The 24,664-nt window shown below is 29.4% G+C and overlaps 5 protein-coding genes across 5 annotated transcripts; 2 read left to right on the top strand and 3 right to left on the bottom strand.

The window, feature by feature from the left end:
• Window positions 1-5,706: 5,706 nt before the first annotated feature.
• Window positions 5,707-6,279, bottom strand: VNE69_07040 (uncharacterized protein; the record flags this gene model as incomplete). The annotated part of the gene is made up of 1 exon (XM_065474044.1): window positions 5,707-6,279. One exon carries the CDS (start codon window positions 6,277-6,279, stop codon window positions 5,707-5,709), a length of 573 nt encoding a protein of 190 aa, XP_065330116.1.
• A 1,839-nt stretch (window positions 6,280-8,118) lies between these two features.
• On the top strand, window positions 8,119-8,685 carry VNE69_07039 (putative SP-containing membrane protein; the record flags this gene model as incomplete). Its single annotated transcript, XM_065474043.1, has 1 exon — window positions 8,119-8,685. One exon carries the CDS (start codon window positions 8,119-8,121, stop codon window positions 8,683-8,685), a length of 567 nt encoding a protein of 188 aa, XP_065330115.1.
• Window positions 8,686-21,003: 12,318 nt separating this feature from the next.
• On the top strand, window positions 21,004-21,264 carry VNE69_07038 (uncharacterized protein; the record flags this gene model as incomplete). Its single annotated transcript, XM_065474042.1, has 1 exon — window positions 21,004-21,264. The coding sequence occupies one exon, from the start codon at window positions 21,004-21,006 to the stop codon at window positions 21,262-21,264; it is 261 nt and encodes an 86-aa protein (XP_065330114.1).
• Window positions 21,265-22,187: 923 nt separating this feature from the next.
• VNE69_07037 (uncharacterized protein) lies at window positions 22,188-22,622 on the bottom strand (the record flags this gene model as incomplete). The annotated part of the gene is made up of 1 exon (XM_065474041.1): window positions 22,188-22,622. One exon carries the CDS (start codon window positions 22,620-22,622, stop codon window positions 22,188-22,190), a length of 435 nt encoding a protein of 144 aa, XP_065330113.1.
• Window positions 22,623-22,784: 162 nt separating this feature from the next.
• On the bottom strand, window positions 22,785-24,209 carry VNE69_07036 (septin ring organizing protein MID2-like; the record flags this gene model as incomplete). Its single annotated transcript, XM_065474040.1, has 1 exon — window positions 22,785-24,209. One exon carries the CDS (start codon window positions 24,207-24,209, stop codon window positions 22,785-22,787), a length of 1,425 nt encoding a protein of 474 aa, XP_065330112.1.
• Window positions 24,210-24,664: the final 455 nt, after the last annotated feature.

Genomic DNA, 24,664 nt, shown 5'->3' with positions numbered 1-24,664 from the left:
TTGGAATAATACTCTATTTTCAAATAGTAAGATAGATCATATTCTTATGCTGAAAATTGTTAATCTATGGACAATGGGACTTAAAATAGCGCATATTTCTAAAATTTTGGACTGTAATATGCAAAATGTAAGCGCTACACTTGAGAAATTATATAAATTAAAAACTTATGAAAAATATATAAATAAAACATTGCAAATAGGAGGCGAAAATATCATAGTGGAGATCGACGAAATTAAAATATGTAAGAATAAATACCACAGGGGAAAATTAGTTAAAGGATTTTGGTGTTTTGGGATGGTAGAAAGAACAACAGAAAAGAAGATAATATTTATCATAATAAATAAAAGAAACAAGGATACATTGCTGCCGATCTTATTTAAGCATGTAAATTTGAAATCTATCATTCATTCCGATATGTGGAAGGCCTATATAACGTTAAAAAGCCATTACGCGGACCATAGAACTGTAAATCACAGTCAAACATTTAGAGACAGAGAGACAGGTGTGCATACAAACACCATCGAAAGAAATTAGAGGTCTTTAAAAGCCTCTATACCCAATAGGTGTAGAACATATGAATTTGCTGAAATATATTTAGTTCTATATATGATAAAAAGAAATGAGAGCGAAGACATCTTCAAAGCATTATTAAAATTATGTTTTTGATATATGGTATTTATTTTAAAGTTAATTTTCATGCATTTTTATATCTTAATTATATTTTATTTTTTTTCTGAAGTTTTCTCTTCCCTTCGTTTTTTAAAAAAAGGGGCAATTTTTTAAAAATTTTGACCTCCCATTTTTTTTACACTAAAGCTGATTTTAGCCCATAATTATAAACTGCAAAAGTACTAATGTCTTTTTTTGTTTGTTCGGCACCCGTATATTACAGTTGTAAAATATCCTGCTCAAACAGAAAAAATAAACGCCAACTTCTAAGCTGTTTTTTTATTAATAATTAAAAGTTTAAATTCATGATTTCTGACAAAACCTAGAGGAGTTACATCTGAGCAAAAATGATGCAATTAAATTTATATGCCTTCATAAGATTTAGATGGGTGGTTGGATAATATATGAAATTTATGTTTTCCCTAGCATCCTCGCCCTTCCTAGGTTGTATCCTAAGGTAATAATTATAAATGTTTCAATTGTCTTGTCTCATCTCTTAAATTGTTGTGGAGCGAGGCTAAAAATTTTAAAGAAATAATAGTAATTTGTTTGTGATAGTTACAATACCACAATTTCAAACATGAATACGACAATTAAAAAAAAATAAAAGATTTTTTATCTGTGTACTATAGAAATTGTATCTAGTGTTATATATCCTTATATTTTTGAACCCCAATCATGGAGAATAAAACATGAGGGCGATACCAAATCGTGAGTATACAAGTGTTGGCTGTGGTCAAGAGGCCAGTAAATTATTGCAAGAATATGAGATTATTATGTATGAGATCAGAGTTATCGAGTGTAGAAGCGATGAAGATTTGAAGAAAATTACTTTTAAAGGGAAGCAAGGAGCTGAAAATTTTATGGTTATGAATATAAGTTTAGAGGATCATCATGATATGAACACGCCCAAAAGAGATTGTAAAAGATTATGAAGATAGAGAAGAGATTTAGAATGATTGAAGTGGTCACAAAGAAGTTGACGAAAGAAATATATACAGAGGAGATAGAGCGTAGGAGACGGTATGTGAGGTATATGTGATGTTTTTATTGTGAAAGGTTAGGACATAAAAGTAATAGATGTTATAATAGATACAGAGAGGAGAGAAATAAACAAGAATGAGAGAAGATATAGCAAGAGGACAACAACGGCAGCGACGGAAAATATTACATGAATACGTGGGCTGGTAAAAGGCAAAAGAAACAGATAGAAGTTAGGCCAGGTTCACTATGGAAACGAACTGGAATTGTTAAAGACATTAAGAAGAGAAGTTATGAGACGACAACATTCAAGGGACTGACTTTAGAAGATGTTGAAAAAAAATTTAAAAACGTGATTGACGAAAATAAGGGAAAAATTAAGTATTGTAAAATAGAGAAATGTAAAATCAAGACAGAAGCAGGGAAAAAAGTCGTTAGGAAGGGACAGATAACCCCTCAAGCGCATAAAAACGAATTAATGAAGCACTTGGAGGATTTAGAGAAAAGAAATGTAATTAAAAGATCAACCTCTGAATGGCGGAATCCGATAAAGGCTATAGTTAAGCCGGATGGGAGCATACGTTTGGTCAGTAATCTTATGGCCCTGAACGATTTAGTAGAGAAGGATCCATATGAGCTGTGTAACATCAGGGATATTATTAGGTTTACGCAAGGCTCTAAGATTATGAGTGTTATTGACCTTAAAGAAGCTTTTTATGGGGTTGAGATAGAAGAAGCGGATAAGCATAAGACCGCGTTTGAGTTTGATAAGAAAATATACGAGTGGAACAGCATGGTCATGGGGTTAAATTTGCCACAGATCATGCAAAGGATTATGAATAAGATTTTTGAGAAGTATTTGGGAAGAGGAATAGAAGTTTACATGGATGATATTGTGATATAAGCCAAGACTAGAGAAGAACACGACAAATTGTTTTTAGAGGCAATGAGACTGTTAGAAGAGAATAACATGAGATTAAACTCAAAGAAGATACAGTATCGTCAATCTGAAGTTAAATTATTAGGAGTAACATTGAATGGGCAGGATATGATGCCATCAGAGATAAAAAAGAATGAAGCATTAGAATTTCCGAAGCCGCAAAATGTAACCGAAGTATGAACATTTTTATGATTAAGTGGTTAATTAAGAGGATTTATAAAGAACTACACAAAGAAAACGTTACATATGACAGATTGCTCAAGAGGGAAAAACAAAAGTATGAATTGGACTGGGGAGTTTGATATTAAATTTGAGAATATGAAAATTGGGCTCAAGAATTTAGGGAAATTGAGGATTGTTAATTACGAGAAAACATTTTAATTAAGAACGGATGCGATTAATATTGGTATGGAAGCTGTACTTATGCAGAAAAATGAAAAAGAGGAATGGGGGCCGGTACAATGGGCATCAAAGAAAAACTACTCCGACTGAAACTAGATACGGAATTAGCGAGAAAGAAACGTATGCCATATATTGGGGCATAAAGAAGTTTGAGTATGAATTAAGATAGCGAAGGTCTAGGGTTTAAACTGATCATAAGGCTTTAGCAGAAATAAAAAAGAAGGCCATGTTTTAATATTAATAGATTTAACTAAGGGATAGAGATGATCCAAATGTTTGATTTTGAGATTGAGTATAGGCAGCCCGATTAGATGGTTTTTGCTGAGGATTGAGCAGAATCCATTAGGAAAATGAACCGAAAGAGAAATGATTAGACAAAGAACAGAGGATCAGATAGCGGGGAAAAGATCAAAACACGTCGAAAAGGTCGGGGACAGAAATTACTGGGATTTTGACTTGGTTGTAGAGCAGAAATACCTGCAGTAGGTGATAGGTTAGAGTCAATGAAGAGGTACCACGAAAACATGCCCACTGAGGACTAGGAAGTGTCTATTTAGTTATGAAGTTTGGCTATATTGGCGGGGATTTGACGAAGATATAAAGATGATGATAAAAAAATGTGAAAAATGCCAAAAATACAATAGGAAAAAATCAGGAGGATGCGATTTTATTGTGACAAGTAGATACCTAGAAAAGGTGGCAATAGATTTAATCGATTATAGAGATTTGGGTAAATTTGTTCTAGTGGCTATTGATTACTATACGAGAGTCGCGTGTGGTTGAGTGTTGAAAGAGAAGAGTACTAGCTCGATAACTGGATTTATAGAAAATTTTTGTAGAAATGGTAAAAGACCAGAAGAAATCATATCAGACAGGGAAGAAAATTTAAAATGAGGAATTTATAGAGTTATGCAGAAAATTGGATATAATCACATAGAAGCAATGGAATAGTTGAAAGAGTCATTGGTACGTTGAGTAATCGGTTATAAGAAGGAATCTCGAAAATACTATAAAGAAAGAGTCATGAAAGCACTTGAGATATACATAATAGTTTTCATGAAGATCTAAGATGCACACCATTTGAGGCAGTTAAAGATAATACGGGCAATTTAATGCTGAGAAATGGACCAGAGGGAGAATATGGTAAGCGGTTTAAAAAGAATATAGAGACAAGTTCGTCGAAGGGCAGAGAGTGCGACTTGTGAAGAGTTAAACTTTAAAAGGGCTTAATAAGTATGAAAAAGGTAGGTTTTAAGATATCGGAATCATTAGGATTGTGTGTTTAGGGGATTCTCTTGTAGTGAAATTTATGAATGGACGATTAGTTGAGAAGAGGCGTTGTTACTTAATAGATCTGCTTGGGGTTGATGATGAAGTAGTAGACTAACCGTCTTGGAGTGGGTATGTTATATATTCTTATATTTCTGAACCCCAATTATGGATTTACACACTATATCTAAAAAGCTCCAAAGTTGAGAACGGTAGACGCGAAAGCCTTTGCTTTATAACCTGAGCAGTATAAATATATATAGTTTAATCACATGCACAATAAACGTTTTTTGTTTTTTATTTATTTGTTACTATAACTAGTTGCACGGAATTAGTTTCTTCTTGATATATCAATGGCGGCAATATAAAAGATCTATGCGTTATCATAAAAAAGCATATCTTGCGATATTTTCCTCGTAGGTACCAGTATAAAGGGCTTAATGGTCGCAAAAATTGTGTAATACAATAAAAACGATTTTAGTCTAGACAAACATCAAAAGGTTTTTTGTTATTAAAAAGTGTTAAATCTTTCTATAAGAAAAGACAGGTCTACGAAATTGTCAAGTTGATTCATAAAACTTGTGTAGTAGTCAAGGAGAATTTGTTATTAGTTAAAAACATAACCTAAAGTCTAGAAAAATTTGTTAAATTCTACTCTTATACAAGTAATGTAATACTTAGATAATAGAAAGTATTTAGCTGGTACACTCTTGGATAAGATCGTGCCGAATTATTGAAGTGACAAGGCGTAGTAATACAGTAATACGGGAGCTTGTGTAAAAAATCTCTGTGAATTGTAATACGTGGCCGAAACTTGCGAATGAGAAGTCAACAACGGTACCATAAAAATTTGGGTTTGTAATGTGTCAGCAGAAGGGGACGTATGCGAAATGCAAATCACAGAAAAAGTTTTACTTATTAGTACAAGATGCCAATCTGTGTTATTCCCCCGCTACATTGATTACACCTGCTATGATATTTCCGGACGAGTCATAAATCAAGCTAGTAATCTATTTGCCTGAAGGCAAAATCGAATCAATACAGCATTGTTTTGCTCATAGGCAGTTTAAAGAGATTTGAAAATGTGTAAGTATCCCAAAATATTAATCGGAGGGGTTCAAAATCTTTAGTCCTTCAATTCTTACATAATTTTTTTTCTATTCCTTATACTTGATTGATAATATGTTTCTAAATCTGGTCAATAAAACAATTTCTACCCCCTGTTTTTTAATAGCCACCATTGTATGTAGCTTACATGTTATGTAATTTTCCTTAACATTTGCCATCGTTGACTAGTATTTTCACGAATAATAAAATAATTTAAACAACATTTTACTACCTTTTTTAATATGGAGTAAAAATTCATTCAAAAAATATCTCAAATAAATAAAATGATTTATTTAGATTGTCTCGTTAAAATTAACGATATATACTTTACATATATTTAAAGCAGTTCCACTTGAATCTCATTTTTATTGTAAGTAACTAGAAATATTTCGTCTATATCAAGCGTGTCCATAAACCATTCATATAGTTTGTAGTTACATGTAAAAGTTTCGGTAATAAATGTATATTTTACTTCACTTTTGTAAGGATTAATTATTTCTTCTTTATTGAGATAAAATTTTTTATCATGTAATATTGCAAATTTTTCGATTAACTCAGTTAATTCCTTTTTTCGCATATTTTTTTCGCTAATGTTAAGAAAAGACTGTGCATTATAAATTTTATCATGCATGATCTTTTCGGCTATATCATTTAGTAAACCAATATATTCTTCTTTATGCAATTTATGAGTTATAAAATAACTGGAAATTGCAGATAAATGTTTAGAAGTTACGTGATTTACCAGCATTTTTTGTGATTTAAAATCGACATTCTCATTAATATCATCCAACTGTTTTGTAGGTTTATTGGTGTTTTGGAGGTTGCAAACATTCTTTTTACTTTTTCGATTTTCTTCACCAGGTTTGCTTCCTATAATAAATGTTAGAAAAAACAATGTCAGTAAATTCATAATGGGTACAACTTTAAACATTTAATACACAAAACAGTAATAGGAGTATCAATATTGATATTTTTTAAACGAAATAACTAAATAAAAGGAGTTTAAAGCGAAAAGAATCAGAGAAATTTTACACGATACTGATAAATAATCTAATTAATATTCCTCTTTTCTTTTATACTGATATTTTTGTGATTAACACGGGATTTAGTAAAAATTTATCACCGTATTAAAAATTAAATGAAAAAAATCATGGAAATTCATTGATTGATTTGATTTTCTTTTTAGTCATGCGGTAAACCATCGCTTACCATTAGGATTCCTTGGTAAAGACAGGGAGCATTTCCACTTTACACCCTCCCCCCTACATATATAAATACCAATTTTTAAAAAATATTCCTGATTTTCGAAATTCAAAGCGAACAGAGCGGGAAGGAGAAAAATCTCAAAAAAAAAATTTTTTGATAAAACAAGAAAATAACTAAAAACAAACAAATTATATTTTCGTTTTTTTATTTTTTTTTTGTTTTTTTATTTTACTATCTACTTGATTAAATCTGTACTTATTATACATTTTATGTATAGTAATAAGAAATAATATTATATATATATAAAATGAACATTTAACAAAACTAAATTATAATGTTATAACTTAAAAATATGTAAAATCATATATTAATATTAATTCATTTAATTAATTGTATAGCAGTTATTTACTTATTGTTTACATCTTTTATGTTATAAAAAAACATTTGAATGATTTAAAGAACATTAATATGGGATTTTGAATCTTCTTCTGTCTATTAAAAACTAATAAATTTACAAAAATACTAATTTTTTTTTACATAGTAAAAAAAAATATAAACAAATCTAAAATCTGTTTTAAAAAGCAAAAAAAAAGAAAACATTATTATAAGCATTAGAATCTAATTATAATGACATAAGAAAATAAATTTTTTTTATGTATTTTGACATATAAATTAACACAATTTAGAAAAAATGATACTTGAATTTGTTTTATTCTTATGTTTTACTTATAATATGATCAAATTAGAACTTAATAAAACTTTTTTTTTTGTGATTAAAAATTATTTATTTTCTCCTCCTTTTTTTACATTTTGGTTTTGTAAAAAAAAGGGAAATTTTTTAAAAATTGGTGTATATATATCTAATGGGGATGTAAGTGGAATTTGACCAAAGACAGCTTTAAGTCGTATATTTCGATATGGGTTTTTTTTGTTTTTTCCTTTTTTTCAAAAATGGAGAAAAGATCAATGACAAAAAAAGAATTATAAATCTTTTACAACTAATTTTTTTGACCAAAACAAAGCAAAAATGCACATTATATAATTAATAAATAAAAGTATAAAGAGAGGCCTGTGTTCTTATTAACAGAATTAAACGGAAAATGAAATTTTGACGGGGAACTATCCTAATATAAGTTTTCAAATAAAAAAATTCTTTTTTTACAATTGCTTTATGTTCATTCTCTTTCTTAATCGAATAATTCATTTGACTAAACGTTAAAAAAAAGTTAAATAAGACCACTTTTTATCATAAAGAAAATTTCTAGCTTAGCGTGTGTATGTATATGATGTTTATGAATATTATTAAGAAAATCTTTTTTGTATTTATACATATTTGAAAAAAAAAAATTATTTTTGTAGCATCCTCAACGTTTTCATTACTCCATTTTTCGAAAAATGAGTGGAAAACAAAAAAACGCCATATCGTAGTTTGCGACATAAAGCTGACTTTTGTTAATTTTTTAATTAATCACCAAATAATTTCAAAAAATTTTAAACAATCAATAAAACTGATTTTTATTTAAAAAATTTATTCATCCCCCTAATGAGATCTTCGCTTTGTTGCCTTAAAATGTTGCATTTAATACTTCCTTTAGTTGAAGGAAGCAACATAAGAGCGTCGACATCAGAATCTAATCATAATAATGGAGTTTTTTTTAAGTCGAAGGATTTAAATGTACTATTATCAACCAACCATGTTTCCACCGGAAGAGAAAATGCCGTTTCCAGAGATAAGTCATCTAAAAATGGAGAAAAGAATGATCTAAATGAAGGTAAGAAAGAACCTCTTCATTGGCTTTTGGAAAAAAGTATCTCTGTATTAGCGTATTCTGGAAATTTTATATGCAAAGTTTGGCCATATTTATTCGGTTTAAATTGCGTTTTTAGATATTTTTTTACTTATAGGGAATTCGATTTTACAGAAAGTCTTTACAGTAATAGTATCGCTCTAACTTTTAAGTTTGGTAAAATTATTCGAATAACGGGTATATTTGTTTTTCTTCCTTGTTTTGCATTGAATTTGTGTTTTATGGGATGGCTTGCAATTATGAAAGCTGCGATCAAAGAAGAGAGAGACCGAAGTACAGTCATTGAGAAAAAAAATTTCTAATAAAAATTAATTTTCTTTTATTTCATTATTTTATCGTTTAAAATAAAATATGTGTTTTTCATTAGAATTTCATCTAAATGTTATATAGTTAAAAGTTTAACAATTTAAACTTTACCTGATCTTGGTTTTATGTTTATTAACCACATCTGCACATGTAACTTAAATATTCTATTTTTCAAAGGATTTAATACATTGTACTATTAATTGTACTTTTAAGCTAAAATAATTACTACTATCCTTATTATACCGTTCAATTTTTGAACAAAAATTAGCAGAGAGTACTCAAATTGCGCCTCTTATTTCTCTCCGTCATCTTCAAACTCTATTTTTTACTCGAAGCAAAGAGATAGTCTCAAAAGCCTTCCTTTATACGATTGATTGTACGTATTCTTCTTAAACAGATGGTTTACACAAATTTATATAGTTTATTTGGTGCTTCTTTGGTATTCGATCGGACTCCAAGACTTCCTCCCTTGTAGTAGAAAAAATGAAAAAAAGAAGACAATAAGAAATCTGCAAAAAATAGTAGAAATACAACTTAGTTGAATAAATTAGATTGTGTAACAATATCACAATCAAAAACTCATTTTAATCGTCCTCTTTTCAAAAACATTTACACAACATAATTTCAATAAGCAAATACTATCTCTTTAGGTTCAATTTAATGTTCTTTGGTCATTTCCAAATGTTACCTGCGACCAAATGCTCGATATAATCAGTATAGGTTCCATCTGAAGATCTAGACCCGATGGGGCGGTTCACAGCCCTATGCCCGAGACAAAGATTTCGTGCCACGCCTGGATAACTTGGATCATCATCAATATGTATAATTATACCTATACCTATTTTACACAGAAAAGCCTCTACCAAACACTCGACGGTTCTATTCTCACCTCCTGTGATTTGAAAGTTTATGGTATTATCATCTTCTATTATGCCTAATATCCATATTATGTCAGGAATCGAATCTTTTGAACTTGTTGAATATCCTAATTAACATCTTTTACAAATAACAGACTCATCAACTTGAACAATTTTAGCTGATCTTTCAATAATAAGACCTCAAGACAATTTTGTTGTAAAAATTTATCTCCGTTGTTTTTATGCATAAACCCCCTCAAGGAGATACGCCTGTTTCACTTATAATGTAAAAAGTAACTTCTGCGTAGATTAAAAATATTAATTCGCAGTGATTGTTCAAAGTCAACTTGAATACTTTATTGACTGATAATTTTGCACTCCGCTTATAGTCGTACAACTGTATACTGTTCTTCTAAATTCTCTCATTAAAAATTAATAGCTTCACCATTTCACTGCATTTAAGACATATATTTTGTTAAATCAACACATTAGCTCGATCAATAAGTCTAAACTGTATAAAGGCCCTTGTAATGCCTTGACTTTCACTTTCGCGCTTTTTCAGTATTTGATCAGAAATTTTAACGTTCAAATTTTTCATTTTTAAGGGTCAATATTTTTTGAAAAAACTTTTAAAGAATAAAAAAAGCACCTTTTATTCGATATTAAGTCATGTTTATCAAACGATTCACAATCCAAACTTCAAGGCTCGAAATTTTGTATTTTGCAATTATAGTATAAGGTCATTATATATTCAATCATGATTATTGTTTGTCGAATCAGATCGATAAAAAACCCCACTATCCATTTTTCGGCGTGTGGGGCCTATTCCCAGGTAATGGACGTAAAAAAGATGGCATTTCCCGGGAAAAAGCCCCAAATTGGGAAATTTTTACAACCCCCAAAAAATGAAAAATTACAAAGAACCGAGAAATTCAAGATCTGAGATTTTTTCTTCTAAAGAAGCTGCCATGGCCTATTCAAAGGCATGGCTTACGTGAAGAATTTAAATCATGCTCAAATTGTAACGAGTGCATGGTTTTACCGCATGACACTACTTATTTATTAGTTTTGATTTAGATGTTCTAACTTTTTCTTTAGAAAATCAATTAGAGGTTTGAGGAGCTAACAATTTCAAGTCCTTAGGTAGACATATGCGAATACTTATCTATAATGTATTCATGGCTCAAAAAAAAGCTATGAATACAATATATATTAAAATACGTCTGTTTCATTAAATATTATAAGAAAATAAATTGAATCTTCATTTAAGTAGCATCTGAAGATAATAAGATAACGTGCGAGAAATTAGGGGCAGAATACCCAATACAAGTGGATGAGAATGTAATAATTGAAGGAAAACGGTACATGACCGTTTAGAACCGCATTGGGAAAATGAAACCGCTTTGAAGATTTCAAAAAAAGGAAAAAATAAAAAAAATTATAAAAAAAGAGACTTAACGATTTATTTTAAATAATGAAAGAAAAAATTTATCCGTTGATTTTGGGAAATATGAAAAGCCCAGAGTATCTGTAAAAGGTGCTCATAATGTTCGTTCTGGTTTATTCCTTGTATAGATCGAATATTTCTTTTAGAAATGAGCCAAAACACACTAAATTATTATGTATTGTGTCTCAGAATCGCTAGGAGTTACAGCATCAATGGAGTCATTCATAGTACTGTTCTCCGACCCTTTGCTTGTCTAATGTCGCCTCATATGCTACCCATTAATTAGAAATCATTATAGAAACAGGTTATACATGATCTTGTATCACCTCAAGGAAATAGCAGTATTTCTACTAGTTACAGAAACGACCAAGGCGCACGCCGATTCAGCATTAAATGTTTCCAAAATAAACTTATCTTTGTTTTCCATGTATAAATACATTTCGTAACTAAAACGCTCATCTGCCTCAACAAACAGTGTTTTTGTAAATTTTGCCGATTTTAAAAGGGGTCCATTAAAATTTCAAAGCGGGTTCATTTTCCCAATGCGGGTTCCAAACGGTCACGTACCAGGAAACTTTTAAAGTCACCATCTGAAATGTGCGATTCAATTAGTAAAGCTACTCGGCTAATTGGTGCAGTCGAATTAAGAACCAGAAAACTAGTTTTTAAAATTATTTCAAACAGAAAAATGAAACTTTCTTTGACTTTTTCTCTAAAAAAATTAGTCCTATGTCTGTAATAAAAACTGATGGGCAAAGATCCTACCCATACTCTGTTGCTGGAATTGGCTGAGTACATAAAATCGTGAATCATGAGAAAGGATTGACCAATGCTGATGATGTCCACACTTATTAATAGAATGTGAGCGGCCTCATTTCAAATCGTACATTAAAACGAGGAAAGGAATACCAGGGTATTCAATGCCAGGCTATATAGAAGAATATGTTTGAATAGAAATAATTGTAAACCCCATGATTCTGAAGCCTATAAAAATGCCTTTTTAACACTATTAAAACTTTAAATTTTAAATAAATAAAAAAAACTTCGTTTTTTCTATACTTTTTTTTAAGGGTCCCCCTGAAAAAAAATACCCGGGAATGGGCCCTTAGAGACAAATTGCTTTCTTAACTTACAATTATCTTTAACAGGCTATAGAATAAAAAATTAATGACCCAAACAAAAATAGAAGGAGTTGTAAGTTTCGTCGGCGCGTGAGACGTATCAAAATGCAATATGTGTTGAAATGGGGATGATTGATTATCTATAGAAGAGAAGGTGATGGCTAGCATCAGTCTGGGGTCCTGAATAGGTGAAGGGGTAGAAAAGCTATGAAAAACAGTATTGTTGTAATAAGATCAGGCATAAGAGATGTTAGATTGAGTGTAATAGTAATCCCACTGTACACATTTAAGTTATCGTGCTAAGACACTGAACCACCAGTGTTCAAAAAATAAAAAGAACTAAACAAAGAAGAAATTTAAAAAAAAAATTGTGTTGTAGTTGGATTTTGAGATATACGGATAAAATCCGGGTCCATTCCTGGGAAGATATGTTTAAGAATAATCCCATGCCTATAGACTTTATGTAATTAAATAGGAAAAAAAAGTATCGTAAAGACCAATACAAGAAAGGATAATAAGACGCGAAAGAGTAAAGCGCAGCCCATGGTCAGTTTACATAAAAAATGCACTTTTTTGAGGGCTAAGTAATAGTCGTTAGAAGTACTAAATATAATTACATCACACGGTTCTAGATTAGGCGCAGGGATGTTGAGAATATTCAATCTATAAATTTACTCTTAATTACAATTTTATTTAACACTTATGATTTTTACAAGAAAAAAAATAATGTTTGAAAAGAGAAAGAAATTATAATAAGCTAATATATAATTTATTGAAATGTAGACACAATATCGCACAACAATGATATAGTAATAATTTATCTACGAACTAAATGAAGAAAGTGATTTACATATCAAAAACATTACAAAATACAAAATTATTAAGGAACATCTCATAATATTTAGATGTAGAACTAATAAAAAACGGATATTAAGTTAAGTACGTGTTGTTAAAATTACTAAATTTGGTCACAACATTTTCCTGAAAAAACTTAGAGTACTAAATATTTTATTTTCTCTATTCTTAAATATTTTATTTTTTTAGTAAATAAACGAATTGGACAAAGACAGCTTAAGCTAACAAATTTGCAATTATGGTTTCGGCCTTTTTTACAAAAAATGGAGGAAAGAATTATGACGAGAGAAGAAATGTAAACAGTCTATAATGTTTTGTTTAGCAAAAAAAAGAATCACATGTGTACAGTGTGTAATGGTAAATTTAGATTGCAAAGTAAATAGGGTTGTCTCATATAATGTTCTTGAAGGATTATATGAACACAGTATCTATATGTTAAGATAATTTTTTTAAAAACTCTAGATTCGATCATATTACAATTTTGCAGACACTTAATTTGTGGATCCTTGGTTATCCTCGTTGTGTATTTAAAATTTTATGTTGTTCTTTAAATTCGTTTCCTTTATATCAAAAAAAATTAAAAGAAATAACCATTTATGATAAATATTTACCATCTTTAAACAAGATAGACGAAGAAGAGATTATGATAAAAATATATGAAACGAAAAAAACATTAAAAATAAGTATAACAGAGGTAAACTAGTAAGATGGGTATGGTGTGATAGAACGTTCTATATAACGACAATAATACTAATATATGTAAAAAAATTGAATAGGGGAACGCCCATGGCACTATTATTAAAATCCGTAAGTACGAGAGTATTATAATTAGAGATATGAATGACTTATCATTCTTTGGGTACCATATTCAAAGAACATCACATTATTAACCAATCGTTACACTTTCGAGATCCCAATACTGAGGTTCATATTAATATTATACAACTCAATAGGGTACATGGCCGTTTGAACCAGCTTTGAAAATTTAAAAATAGAGAAAAATAAAAAAATGGATAAACAGACTTGGCAATTTATTTTAGATAATAAAAGATGATGATTTTTAGATATTTGATAAGATCAGAGGAACAGTAAAAGGTACTCATAGTGTTAGTCCTGGCAGCGCAACGGTCTGAGCCCGGACTTTCCCTATTTTTAAGTACTGAATCCGGACACAGACCGTAAAGTGGGGAGATGTTTTTTTACGAACAGTATCCCCAATAGAGAGATTTCCGATTTTATTTGAATTTCATTTGGATTTACATTTCTTGAGCTATAAACTTTTTTGTGTTTTAGGTGATTTTTTTGAAAAATATTCTACTCTTTTGGCATGTCTGGAGCCTCTTGACAGTTGGTCAAAAATCTTCCAAGACCCACACAAGGCAATATGCTGGCTAGTAGATGAAAATCTCACAAAAATGACCATGGAATGTAAAAAGTTCCTGTTATCGTAATAACTCCAACGATTTGTACATAGACTGCCACCAGTTCAAGTGTAAGGGAAGAAGGGTTGTGCTACATCAATGGAAATTTTTAATAAAACTTCAATTCAAAGCTTCGAATGCCCATACATACATATTTTTATATTCTATATTCATTCAATAAAAAGCAGTCTACACTAAACTTAAACAAAAATTCCCGTGTGTCAGCTTCCAGTGTCTCCAGGGCTAAAAAAAATAGGAGGGTTTGAAGAAGTGACACGTACCGATTAAACGGTTTTTGGAATTGAAAATCGTTCGATCACATCAGAAAGATATTGACAGTCAAAAACTGTACGTGGTAAGTTGGTACAATATATAAACGAACGTTAGAATTGAAAATCGAGATAGTATCTAACCGGACTAGCCTTATGATGTAGTTTTTTTTAAAAAATACATAAAAACTTGACGATTTACATAATCGATGGGCAATAATTTATCCCGCAGCAGTAGAATCTAACGACGTTGATCATCGCATCTTAGTTCATGATTCTGGCTTTAATATGAAGCAGGAGAGACCACAAATCTAATAGTGGGTTCTGGTCACATCTTAAATGTGATATAATAGCTAAAAAAGAGATCGAAGAAAATGCAATTCCAGATTTTTGGGGGAATATAATGGTATAGAAGGTACGCAATATATAAAATACCAAGAGTTTCAAGAGTTTTATATTTTTTATCATAGTACTCTTAAAATAAAATGGTTTTATAATTTTTTTGTTTCTCTATAAGGGTCTCCCTTAGGGAGCAAAAGGATCTGGGCACAGACAGTTGCGCCGTCCTTGCTTGTTCCATGTCTCGACCGCAGATTTTGGTGAAAAAAACCTTAATATTTCAATTTGTATAGTACTGTGTCTCAGGATCAACAAAATTTACAAAATTAACGTCGTGTTTCACGGTCCTGTGCTTCATCCCAGTGATTTGTCCAATGCAGCATCATATGCTTATCAGTGAAGAGGATCACAATAGCACTGATAGTACATTATCTTGTATCACCTTAAAAAGAAAAGCCGCATTTCTACTAGCCACAGAACAAGTAATGCACAGGCTGGTTCTGTATTATGCAATTTTTTGGAATGAACTTTAATTTATTTCCATATTCAAAAACACAACTTTTTTAAAAATTTTGTTCTTACCAATTTTGTCATTATTTATAAAGAGGTCTTTCAAATTTTTAATGCGGGTTCCAAACGTTCATATACTGGCAAGTGTCGTCCCCCCCCAAAAAAAAAAAAAATTTATACCTAATAGAAACAAGTCTGCAAATAGTGCCAAACTTTATTTTCTGTAGTGCATGCTTCAAAGTTATTCCTCGTATTCTGTTTTTGATATATTTTTGAAATAATGTTCGAATTTTTATTTTTGTTCCTTCATCCACATTTCCTTCCTCCGTTTATGAAAAAAGGGGCAAAGAACCCCACCCTATATGCGAATTGTTAGCTAAAGCTGTCTTTAGCCAACAAATTCATTTTATGAGTATTCACACACGATTACCTAATCTTATATTTATGCAGATGATCTAGCTATTCGCAATTTTATGTTTATTTATGATAATAATGTTTATTTTTTTCTATTTTATGTTGCAGAAAGCCAATCTCTAGTGTATGAGTTTTGTTCGATGCTATCCTTTTTTCACCAAGATCAATTAAAAAATCTATTCGTCTTAAATTCATCTAGATGTTTTCAAGTTATCAAAACGCGACTGATAAATATTGATTTATTTGGCCAAATATTTCAAGCTACTTTATTTATTTGTCCAATTGAAGCTATATTATTATTATTTTTAATGATTACATATATATATGAGCGATGCCGAGACAAGCTGTGCTACAAATATCTAACTGAAGAAAGAAATTTAACTCAAAAAACTATTTATATATATAAAGCTGACCTGCTAGCTGAATAAGACTCTAAGGTCCATCTCTTTGAAACGACGACAAGAACACGATCAAGAGGATGCAGGAGAGAAAGATAACGTAGAGCTGTGAGCGCACTAGCAAATATGGCGACTGTTAAAGAAGTGGCGTCGTTGGAGAAGAAGAATGAAGCTGAAATGTTGACGTTTAAAACTATAAATAATTTTACAAAATCAAATAGTTCGTGAAGAGAAGAATCTTAGGACAGGCTGTGCAACAAATATCTAACTTGATTAAAAATCATTTCAATAAATTATTTATATAGAGCTGACATGCTAAAATACAATATTTTCTCAATTTTATAATCTTTATTGTTGTTTATTTTTGATTAAGCTCCAACTAGAATTAAATAATTTTTTATATACTCCGAACTATGTATGAGATTAAGTATGTTCGACTTTTTATCTTATTTAGTTTGTATAAATATGTTTTACCTTTAGAACCAAGATTTATATTTGATCATAATCTTTATAAAGATTTTGTAGAATATATCCTTGGCTTAAAAAGACGGCACTCATCTACAGAGGAAAATATACTGTGGGTGAAAGATTAGAACTACTAGAAGACTTAAACTTAAAGTTGTATGTCAAATATGAATAACTTTTTTTCTATATATGTTTGATTTTTGAATATTTTATGTCCTATGTTTATTATTTGGATTCTACGTTAATTGTTAAATCGTCTACATATAATCGTAAGGTCTTTATGCTTCAAAATATATCTCAAGAAGTTATATAACTAATTAGGTTCAATTTGGACTAATAATCAGATTTCTTATTAAAATTCTCGTGGAATCTGTCGTTCCTCGCACATCCCGTCGAGTTGTGACTGCGTTTTTTATTTTGAGCATAAAGATAATTTCTTTCCCCTTTTATCTGTAAATATTTGCTTACTTTTTCTACTTCTAGATAATTTCTCTTTACAATCATTGAATTTTATTGTAAAGTTTCATTCTAATAATATTCTTGTCGAATGCAACAACTAATTGCTTTCTTGGGTTTGTTTTACATTATTAAGTTAGTTGTGTGAGTTCATTTTGATGCCTCATTATGTAGCATCTTTTGTCTATTGTTTTATAAATTCTTTTTTTTCGGACCAGATGAAATGTTTTATTTATAAATATTTTTTAATTAAGAAATATTTGTTTGTTAAATACATAAAAATGTATTATTTATTAAATGTCGCGAGCCCAGGTGGGTTTACGAGCCGAACTAATTGCAAAAAAAAAGAAATTATTTTAAAAAAATATATCCAAAAGAAGCTATAAAAATGCTCTATGAAGTTGTTTAACATTTTTAAAAATACTTGGCGCTAGGGCCTATTCCCGGGTAATGAACGTAAAAAAGACGGCATTTCCCGGGAATAGGCCCTAAACTGGGAAATTTTTACAACCCCTAAAAAATGAATAATTTTGAAGAAGAACCAAGAAATTCAAGATCTGACATTTTTTCTTCAAATAAAGCTGTCAAGGCCTTTATCAAAGGCATGACTTACTTGAAGAATTTAAAACATGCTCGAAATGTTATGAGAGCATGGTTTTGGAACATGATATTTCTTATTCGAACGGTTTTCGATTCAGATGTACTAACTTATTGTGTAGAAAATCCAAATCAGTTTTTGAGGGGCTAAAAGTTTCAAGTCCAAAGATAGACACAAGCGAATACTTATTTATAATATATTCATGGCTGGAAATATATTATGAATATAATATTAATAAAAATACTTCGGTTTCTTTAAATACTATAAAAAGAATTAAAAGGAATATTATAGAAGTAATAACTGAAGATAAAAGAATACATGGGAGAAATTGGGGCCAGAGCATCCAATACAAGTGGATGAGAGTGTTATAATAACTAAAAACTTATTAAGTCACCATCTGAAATGTATGATTCAATTAGTAAAGCTACTTGGATAATTGGCGCAGTGGAAGAAAAAACTATAAAACTAGTTCTTAAAGTTTTACCAAATAGAAAAAAAGAAACTTTCTATGACTTTTTCTCTGAAAATATTAGTCCTATGTCTGTAATAAAACAGATGGGCACAGATCCTACCCATACGCTGTTGCTGGGATTGGCTGAGTACATAAAATCGTGAACCATGAGGAAGGATTCACCAATGCTGATGGAGGCCACACTTATTTAATAGAATGTAAGTGGTCTCAATTCAAATCGGACATCAAAACGAGGAAAGGAATACCAGGTTATTCAATGCCAGGGTATATAGAAGAATATGTTTGGAGGAGAAGAAATTTAAAAACTCATGATTTCAAAGCCTATAAAGACGCCTTTTTAACTCTCTTAAATTTTTAATTCGAAATAAATAATTGAGATTTCTTTTTTTTTCTATAATTTTTTTGTTTAAAGGGAGGACCCTTTAAACAAAAAAAATACCCGGGAATAGGCCCTAGAGCCAAATACTTATTATATTACATTCAATTTTACAATTTAGTAAAAAAACTAAAATTTATATAAAAAAATAAATACATTTTTCATAAGAAATTCCTTTAATTTATTTTCTATTTTTATTATATTTTATCTTCCAATATAGTCTTCTAATTAAAAAACATTATCATATTTTCTAATATTTTTTATGTCAGCTTGGATCTCTTTTAAATGCCTATCTTAAATTAATTTATATATTTTTCTTCTTAAAAGTCGTTTGTTATCAATTTTTATACTTTTATTTTACTAGTAAAACGAAATCATATTTACAACCTATTTACACCTAAACAATCTATTTTATGTGATTTTTTAGGATAGTTTGTGATTGATGAAAAGTTATAAATAATAATTAAAACAATAAATTGAAAAATATTAAGGTTTAGTCTAGAACAAAATAAATCTAGATATTTTTTGCAAAATTTTTTGATCTTTAAAAATAGAACAAACTACCAAAGACTAATATTGATAGTACAGCATTTCGGCCTACTAATCGTACATCTTTGTATATTGAATCAAATTAACGCTAGAAAAGAATAATACAATATTTTAAAAAATATGTAGTTTAACTTATAAATTTAAATAAAGGAATACAATTCGGATTATTAAAGCTTAATTAATTTTTTACCAAATATATTGACACAATTTCTTCAGAATCATTAAACTTCATTTGAATTAATTATTAGACAAAATTTCTATTACTTCTAATGGTTCAGAATAAAACGAGTTTAATTTTGACTTTTTTAAAAAAGAAATAGTAGCAAAATCCTCTTTTAAGATTATTTTATCGACTATAACAAAAACATTTTTAGAATTATGAACACATTTTTTGTCATTCTTAAAATATATTTTTCCGTCTGCCATAGATAAATTTTCTTGCAAAAACAAAGGATTCATGTCTTTTTCGCTGACCTCAGCATCGTAGTTACTGCTTTTACAAGTATTATATCCCTTTCCTCCATAAAATAATTCAAATAAAGATTTTTTGTTGCAGAATGTACATTGACGTTGTATTGATAAACAATTGTGTCATTGAATAAGACATGGTTTTTAGAATCCATACCAAACTCTGCGTAGAGATGGTTTTGCAGATATCGAGTAGAGGGTTGACTCAATCTCCCAACTTGACCTTGACTTTTTGAATGCCTAGGTCTGCCATGGACTAGTAAAATTTTGTTCTGCTCACAGAGTTCGGATGAAAGTGAATTTTAATATTCTTTACCATTGTCACACTATATTCACTGGTAAAACAATACCGAGTATAATTATTTTTCAAATGTAGTAAAACCTGAAGCCATTTTAATATTCATAACACTTGTAAATGCATACATAGAATATACATCTATAGATGTTATTAATCAAATATGTCCTTCGACATGGTCGACGATACCCCGCTCAAAGGGCCTTTTGGATGAGATATGCTTGTAGGTGGGTTTCTTTGATTTTGGGGGGTTGGCTGTGAACAAACATTGGACCCTTTGCAAATCTCTCGCACGATATTTCTTGAAAATATATATAAATTTGCTGACATGGCCCATATGGACGATTATGTCCATGGTAATTTTGACTATGTAAAGTTTGAATTTCATGGACTGCACCATACTCTCTACTAATGCCCTTTTGTGTAAGCCAGTAATATCCCCAGAAAGAGTATATTATCTGCAAGAAAATCTTTTTGGTTCTTTTTAAGCCTATACCTTGCTTGTTTGTCAAAATTACTATTCAAATCTCCTCTTTATAGTATTTTAACAAGAATATTCTACTCTTGAGTTTTGATTACTTTTATTAAAGGAATAAAAATTATCTAAAAGGAAGTTATACATGATTTATATATTCTTATATTTTTTTTACACAAATGCTAATTCCAGCCCTAAGTTGTTTAGGTCCGTGGTTTTCGGCCTGCGAACATTGTTTGAGTTTCATATGCGGAAAATTAAACAATCATGCAAATTAGTCACTGATCAATTTGCTAAAAAATCATAAAATGATCTAAAAAATAAGAAAAGTGCCGATAATTATTTCGGCTCTGATAACTACCCTAGGCTCGAGACATAAAATACATATAAATGACTATAGAAATGTTTGTTCCCATACCCTGTTTTTGTTTCATTTTTTTTTAAAACTTCTAGTTTTAAGTTTTTTCTTTATAAATTTCTCATACACTCGTCTCTCATGTTTTTCTTCTTTTTCTTTTCTTTTGCTTTTATGAAGAGAGATGTGATTCTTATAGCCCGTAAATCTCATTGTCCTCAGTTATACCGAGTACTTAGTCTCTTAGATGATGAGTTTAAGATTGTGTATATTGATAATGATGTTGTACTTAATAAATATGTCAAGAGGGTTTATAATGATCAGTGTCCTTTAATATTCAGTAATAATGTGTATAGAGGAAGTGGGTATGAATTTATATTAAGAGCAGACAGAAGGAATGTCTTTAAAGAGTGGAATAAAATCAGATACAAATAAAATAAATATTATGCATATTTTATTTTATTTGTTTATGCATATTTTGTTTATGCAAATAGTATAACTAATATTACAATATAATATTACTAGCGTATGCTTTCCCGTTTTGAAAACGGGATCTAAATGTCGAGTTTTTTAATATGTATTTCCGCTTTTAATTTTGTTGCGTTTCCATTTTGGGAGATTGAATTTGACAGGATGAAGACATCTTTTTCAAAAATACTTTTTAGTGACATAAAATGATTAATTTGAGTTCAAAACACTTTTGAGTCTCATTGAAATAATTCTAGGATTTTCTAAGCTCGATTTTTGACACTTACATGTAGGATCTTCATTGGTTATATGTTTTTGCAATTTTTCTAGAAGGGTTAAATAAATTCTAAAAAACGATTCTGACGATATTTTGGAACTGAGTTTCTCAAAAATAATAAATAAAATACAAATGTATTAACATACAGTACACGCACATATGATAGTCAAAATCCTTCATTGAGTTTATATTTGATATTACAATAACACAATAAGCTATAATAAGAAGTTTAGATTTTACAAAATCACAAAAAAAATGGGTAAAAAATTAAATAAAATTTTTTTATATATATGATATGTCTTATAATTCATATTATAAGTCTTTTTATTTGACAGTTTATTGTAAAATACTTCCCAGTGAAGAATAATCCCGCATGGACTTGTTTCTCTTTACTTGTCTCTATATTTATTATATCTCCCTTACAGTGTACTTTAGTGTGATTTAATAAGTCAATACCCCCGTATTCATAAAGTCTCCTTGTGATAAAATCCTGTAGTTTTGATAAGTCGATCTTCTTCTCAGAGTAGCTTAAATTAGTAGGAATTTCAGACTTACAATTTGTAAATTATGCGCATGAATTTGGGGGTATAAAAAAGGCCGAGATCCTTAGAACTCATTTTTCCAAATCATCATTGAATTCGTCTGTGTCGTTAAGTTCGTCTTTGTCGTTGCATTCGTCCTCGTCGTTGAGTTCGTCACTTTCTTGACTCTCATCATCCAAATCTAAATTATCTCCCTCTAAATTGTCTACATTGCCATCTTGGCTTTGGTATTCCTTAAGTTCTAAATATAATTGTGTCTTCTCTTCTATTAATTCTTCATTTTCTTTCACTAGATCTCTTAGTGCATCTTTCAAGTCTGTCATCTCCTGGTTCTCTTTGCCTTCTATTATCTCTATACATTTTGATAGATCATATTTCAGATTATAATCTATAGTACTGTCATATACTCCCTTGAGATATTCAAGGACTGAGTCTTTTTCACTTTTCTTTGATTTGATAATTTTGCCTTTTTTTACGTTTGTGGTGTCCTGCAAAATATTCTGCATAAATGAGGGAAAGATAAAAAAAGAAGAAAACCACATTTTAGGCGGGAAAAATCTAATATTGCATTTCATATATTTGTAATATTATGCATAAGATAATTTTAAATTTTATGTATAATAAATATATTATAAATTTGTTTAACTCATCTTTATTTATTTATTTAATTATAATAATGCTGTCATTACCTTCTTAAATGTTAAATACTTCTCTTTACTGTCAAAATGAAACTCAATAGACTTCTCATTATTAATTATCTTATATTTATTTTCTCTCTCATTTATTTCTTTCTCATTAGTAAAATTCACTAGATCAAATATTCCTAATAAATTCTTAGTAATCTCATTATAAATTAATATCTTATATCCATGAACTTTAATAAATCTTCTCTTCCATAAATGTGTACAAATTTCTACATTTATTCCTCTCATATTACAAAATCCAGAAAACCACGTATTATAAAAATGCTTCCTAATATTCAACCACTTTCCTAAATCAAATAGAGAATTAGGCATGGGAATATCAACTTTATCAAATTCTTCTTGAGAAATATAACAAAAAAACATCTTCAAATACAAAGCATCTGATAGATCACTAGAAAAGAAATTTAAAAATTTCTTGAAAATATTATCTGGTCTATACGGAGACCATTCAGCTTTAAGTTCATGTAAAACATTATGAACATTATTAAGGAAATCTTTATCAATACAAATCTCACATTCACTTGATTTTACAACTCGTCCTGATTTATTTTGATTCAAGACGAATTTCATTTTAAATTTATCCTGAGACTTAAGTCTCAAGACAAAAAGATTATTAATTTTTATATTGGAATCTTCTGGATAATTATCTGTTTCATAATAAAAATCTTTAGTCTCCATTCTGACGAAAACACTTTCTACATCTGAAGATGAAGAAATGTATTTATCAATATTGTAAATATTGATAAAAAGATAACCAGGGTATTTCTTGAGTTTAATGTCTTCGCCATTAAAAAGTAAACTGTCATTTTTACAAAGAATAATTGAGCGCTCTGTGGAGATAATTTCAGTCTTTTTGGGATTAAAATCTACAGGAGATCTCATTTTATTCAATTTTTCATTGTCTTCTATTTCTCTAGCCATAAGTTCGACTTTCTGATTTAAAACTTTTAATTCTTCATTTATAGAAACTTCTTGTTCATCTTGCAAAATATTGTCTTGTATTGATACATTAGGGACATCTTGAATAATTACATTATTTGCATTAGAATTTTCGTTCATGTCTTGTATCGATACATTAACTTCATCTTGAATAATATTGTCTTGTATTGCATTAACTTCATCTTGCATAATATTGGCATCTTGTACTGATACTTGATGTTCATCTTGCATAATATTTTCTTGTATTAATACATTATTCATGTCTTGAGTAATATTACTTTCACGCATGGTAAAACTGTCAATGTCTTCCATTAATGGCTTAATGTCAAAAATATTATTCTCTTCTGTTTCATCATACTTGTCATTCTTATTATTCTGTATATTCTCTTCAACTAACTCCATAAAATCAATTATATCTTTGTCTTCATCATTCTTCTTTTTTTTGTCCATTTTTGATTTATGCATTATTTTGTTTATTTATATTTTTGTTATAAAGTTTGTTGTTTCAAAACAACAAAGTGTTTCATGAAAAAAAAATATCAAATTAAAAAAAGTATTCGTTTTTAATTTAGAAAATTTGACCACTAAAAAACCTTATAAAAAAATTGTAGATTTTGACATGTTTGGTTTTTTATATCAACAAAAATAAGTATTACATTATACTTGATAGTAAACTAAATCGTGATTTGTTAGATTTATAATATGTTATATTTATAATATGTGATATTAATAATATGTTATGTTTTTAATGGCTAAGATTTATAATATGTTAGATTTATAATATGTTTTATTTATAATATGTTATATTTTAAATGCTTAGATTTATAAGTTTAAATTAGGTTGACATAATTTTTATGTTGAAAAAATATGTCGTCTCTTGTTTCTTGTAATAAATTACATATTCT

This window comes from Vairimorpha necatrix, chromosome 7 (genome assembly GCF_036630325.1).
Source record: "Vairimorpha necatrix chromosome 7, complete sequence".
Classification (NCBI taxonomy): Eukaryota; Fungi; Microsporidia; family Nosematidae; genus Vairimorpha; species Vairimorpha necatrix.
Note: the sequence above shows the minus strand (reverse complement) of the source record. Positions and strands in the feature narration are given on the sequence as shown.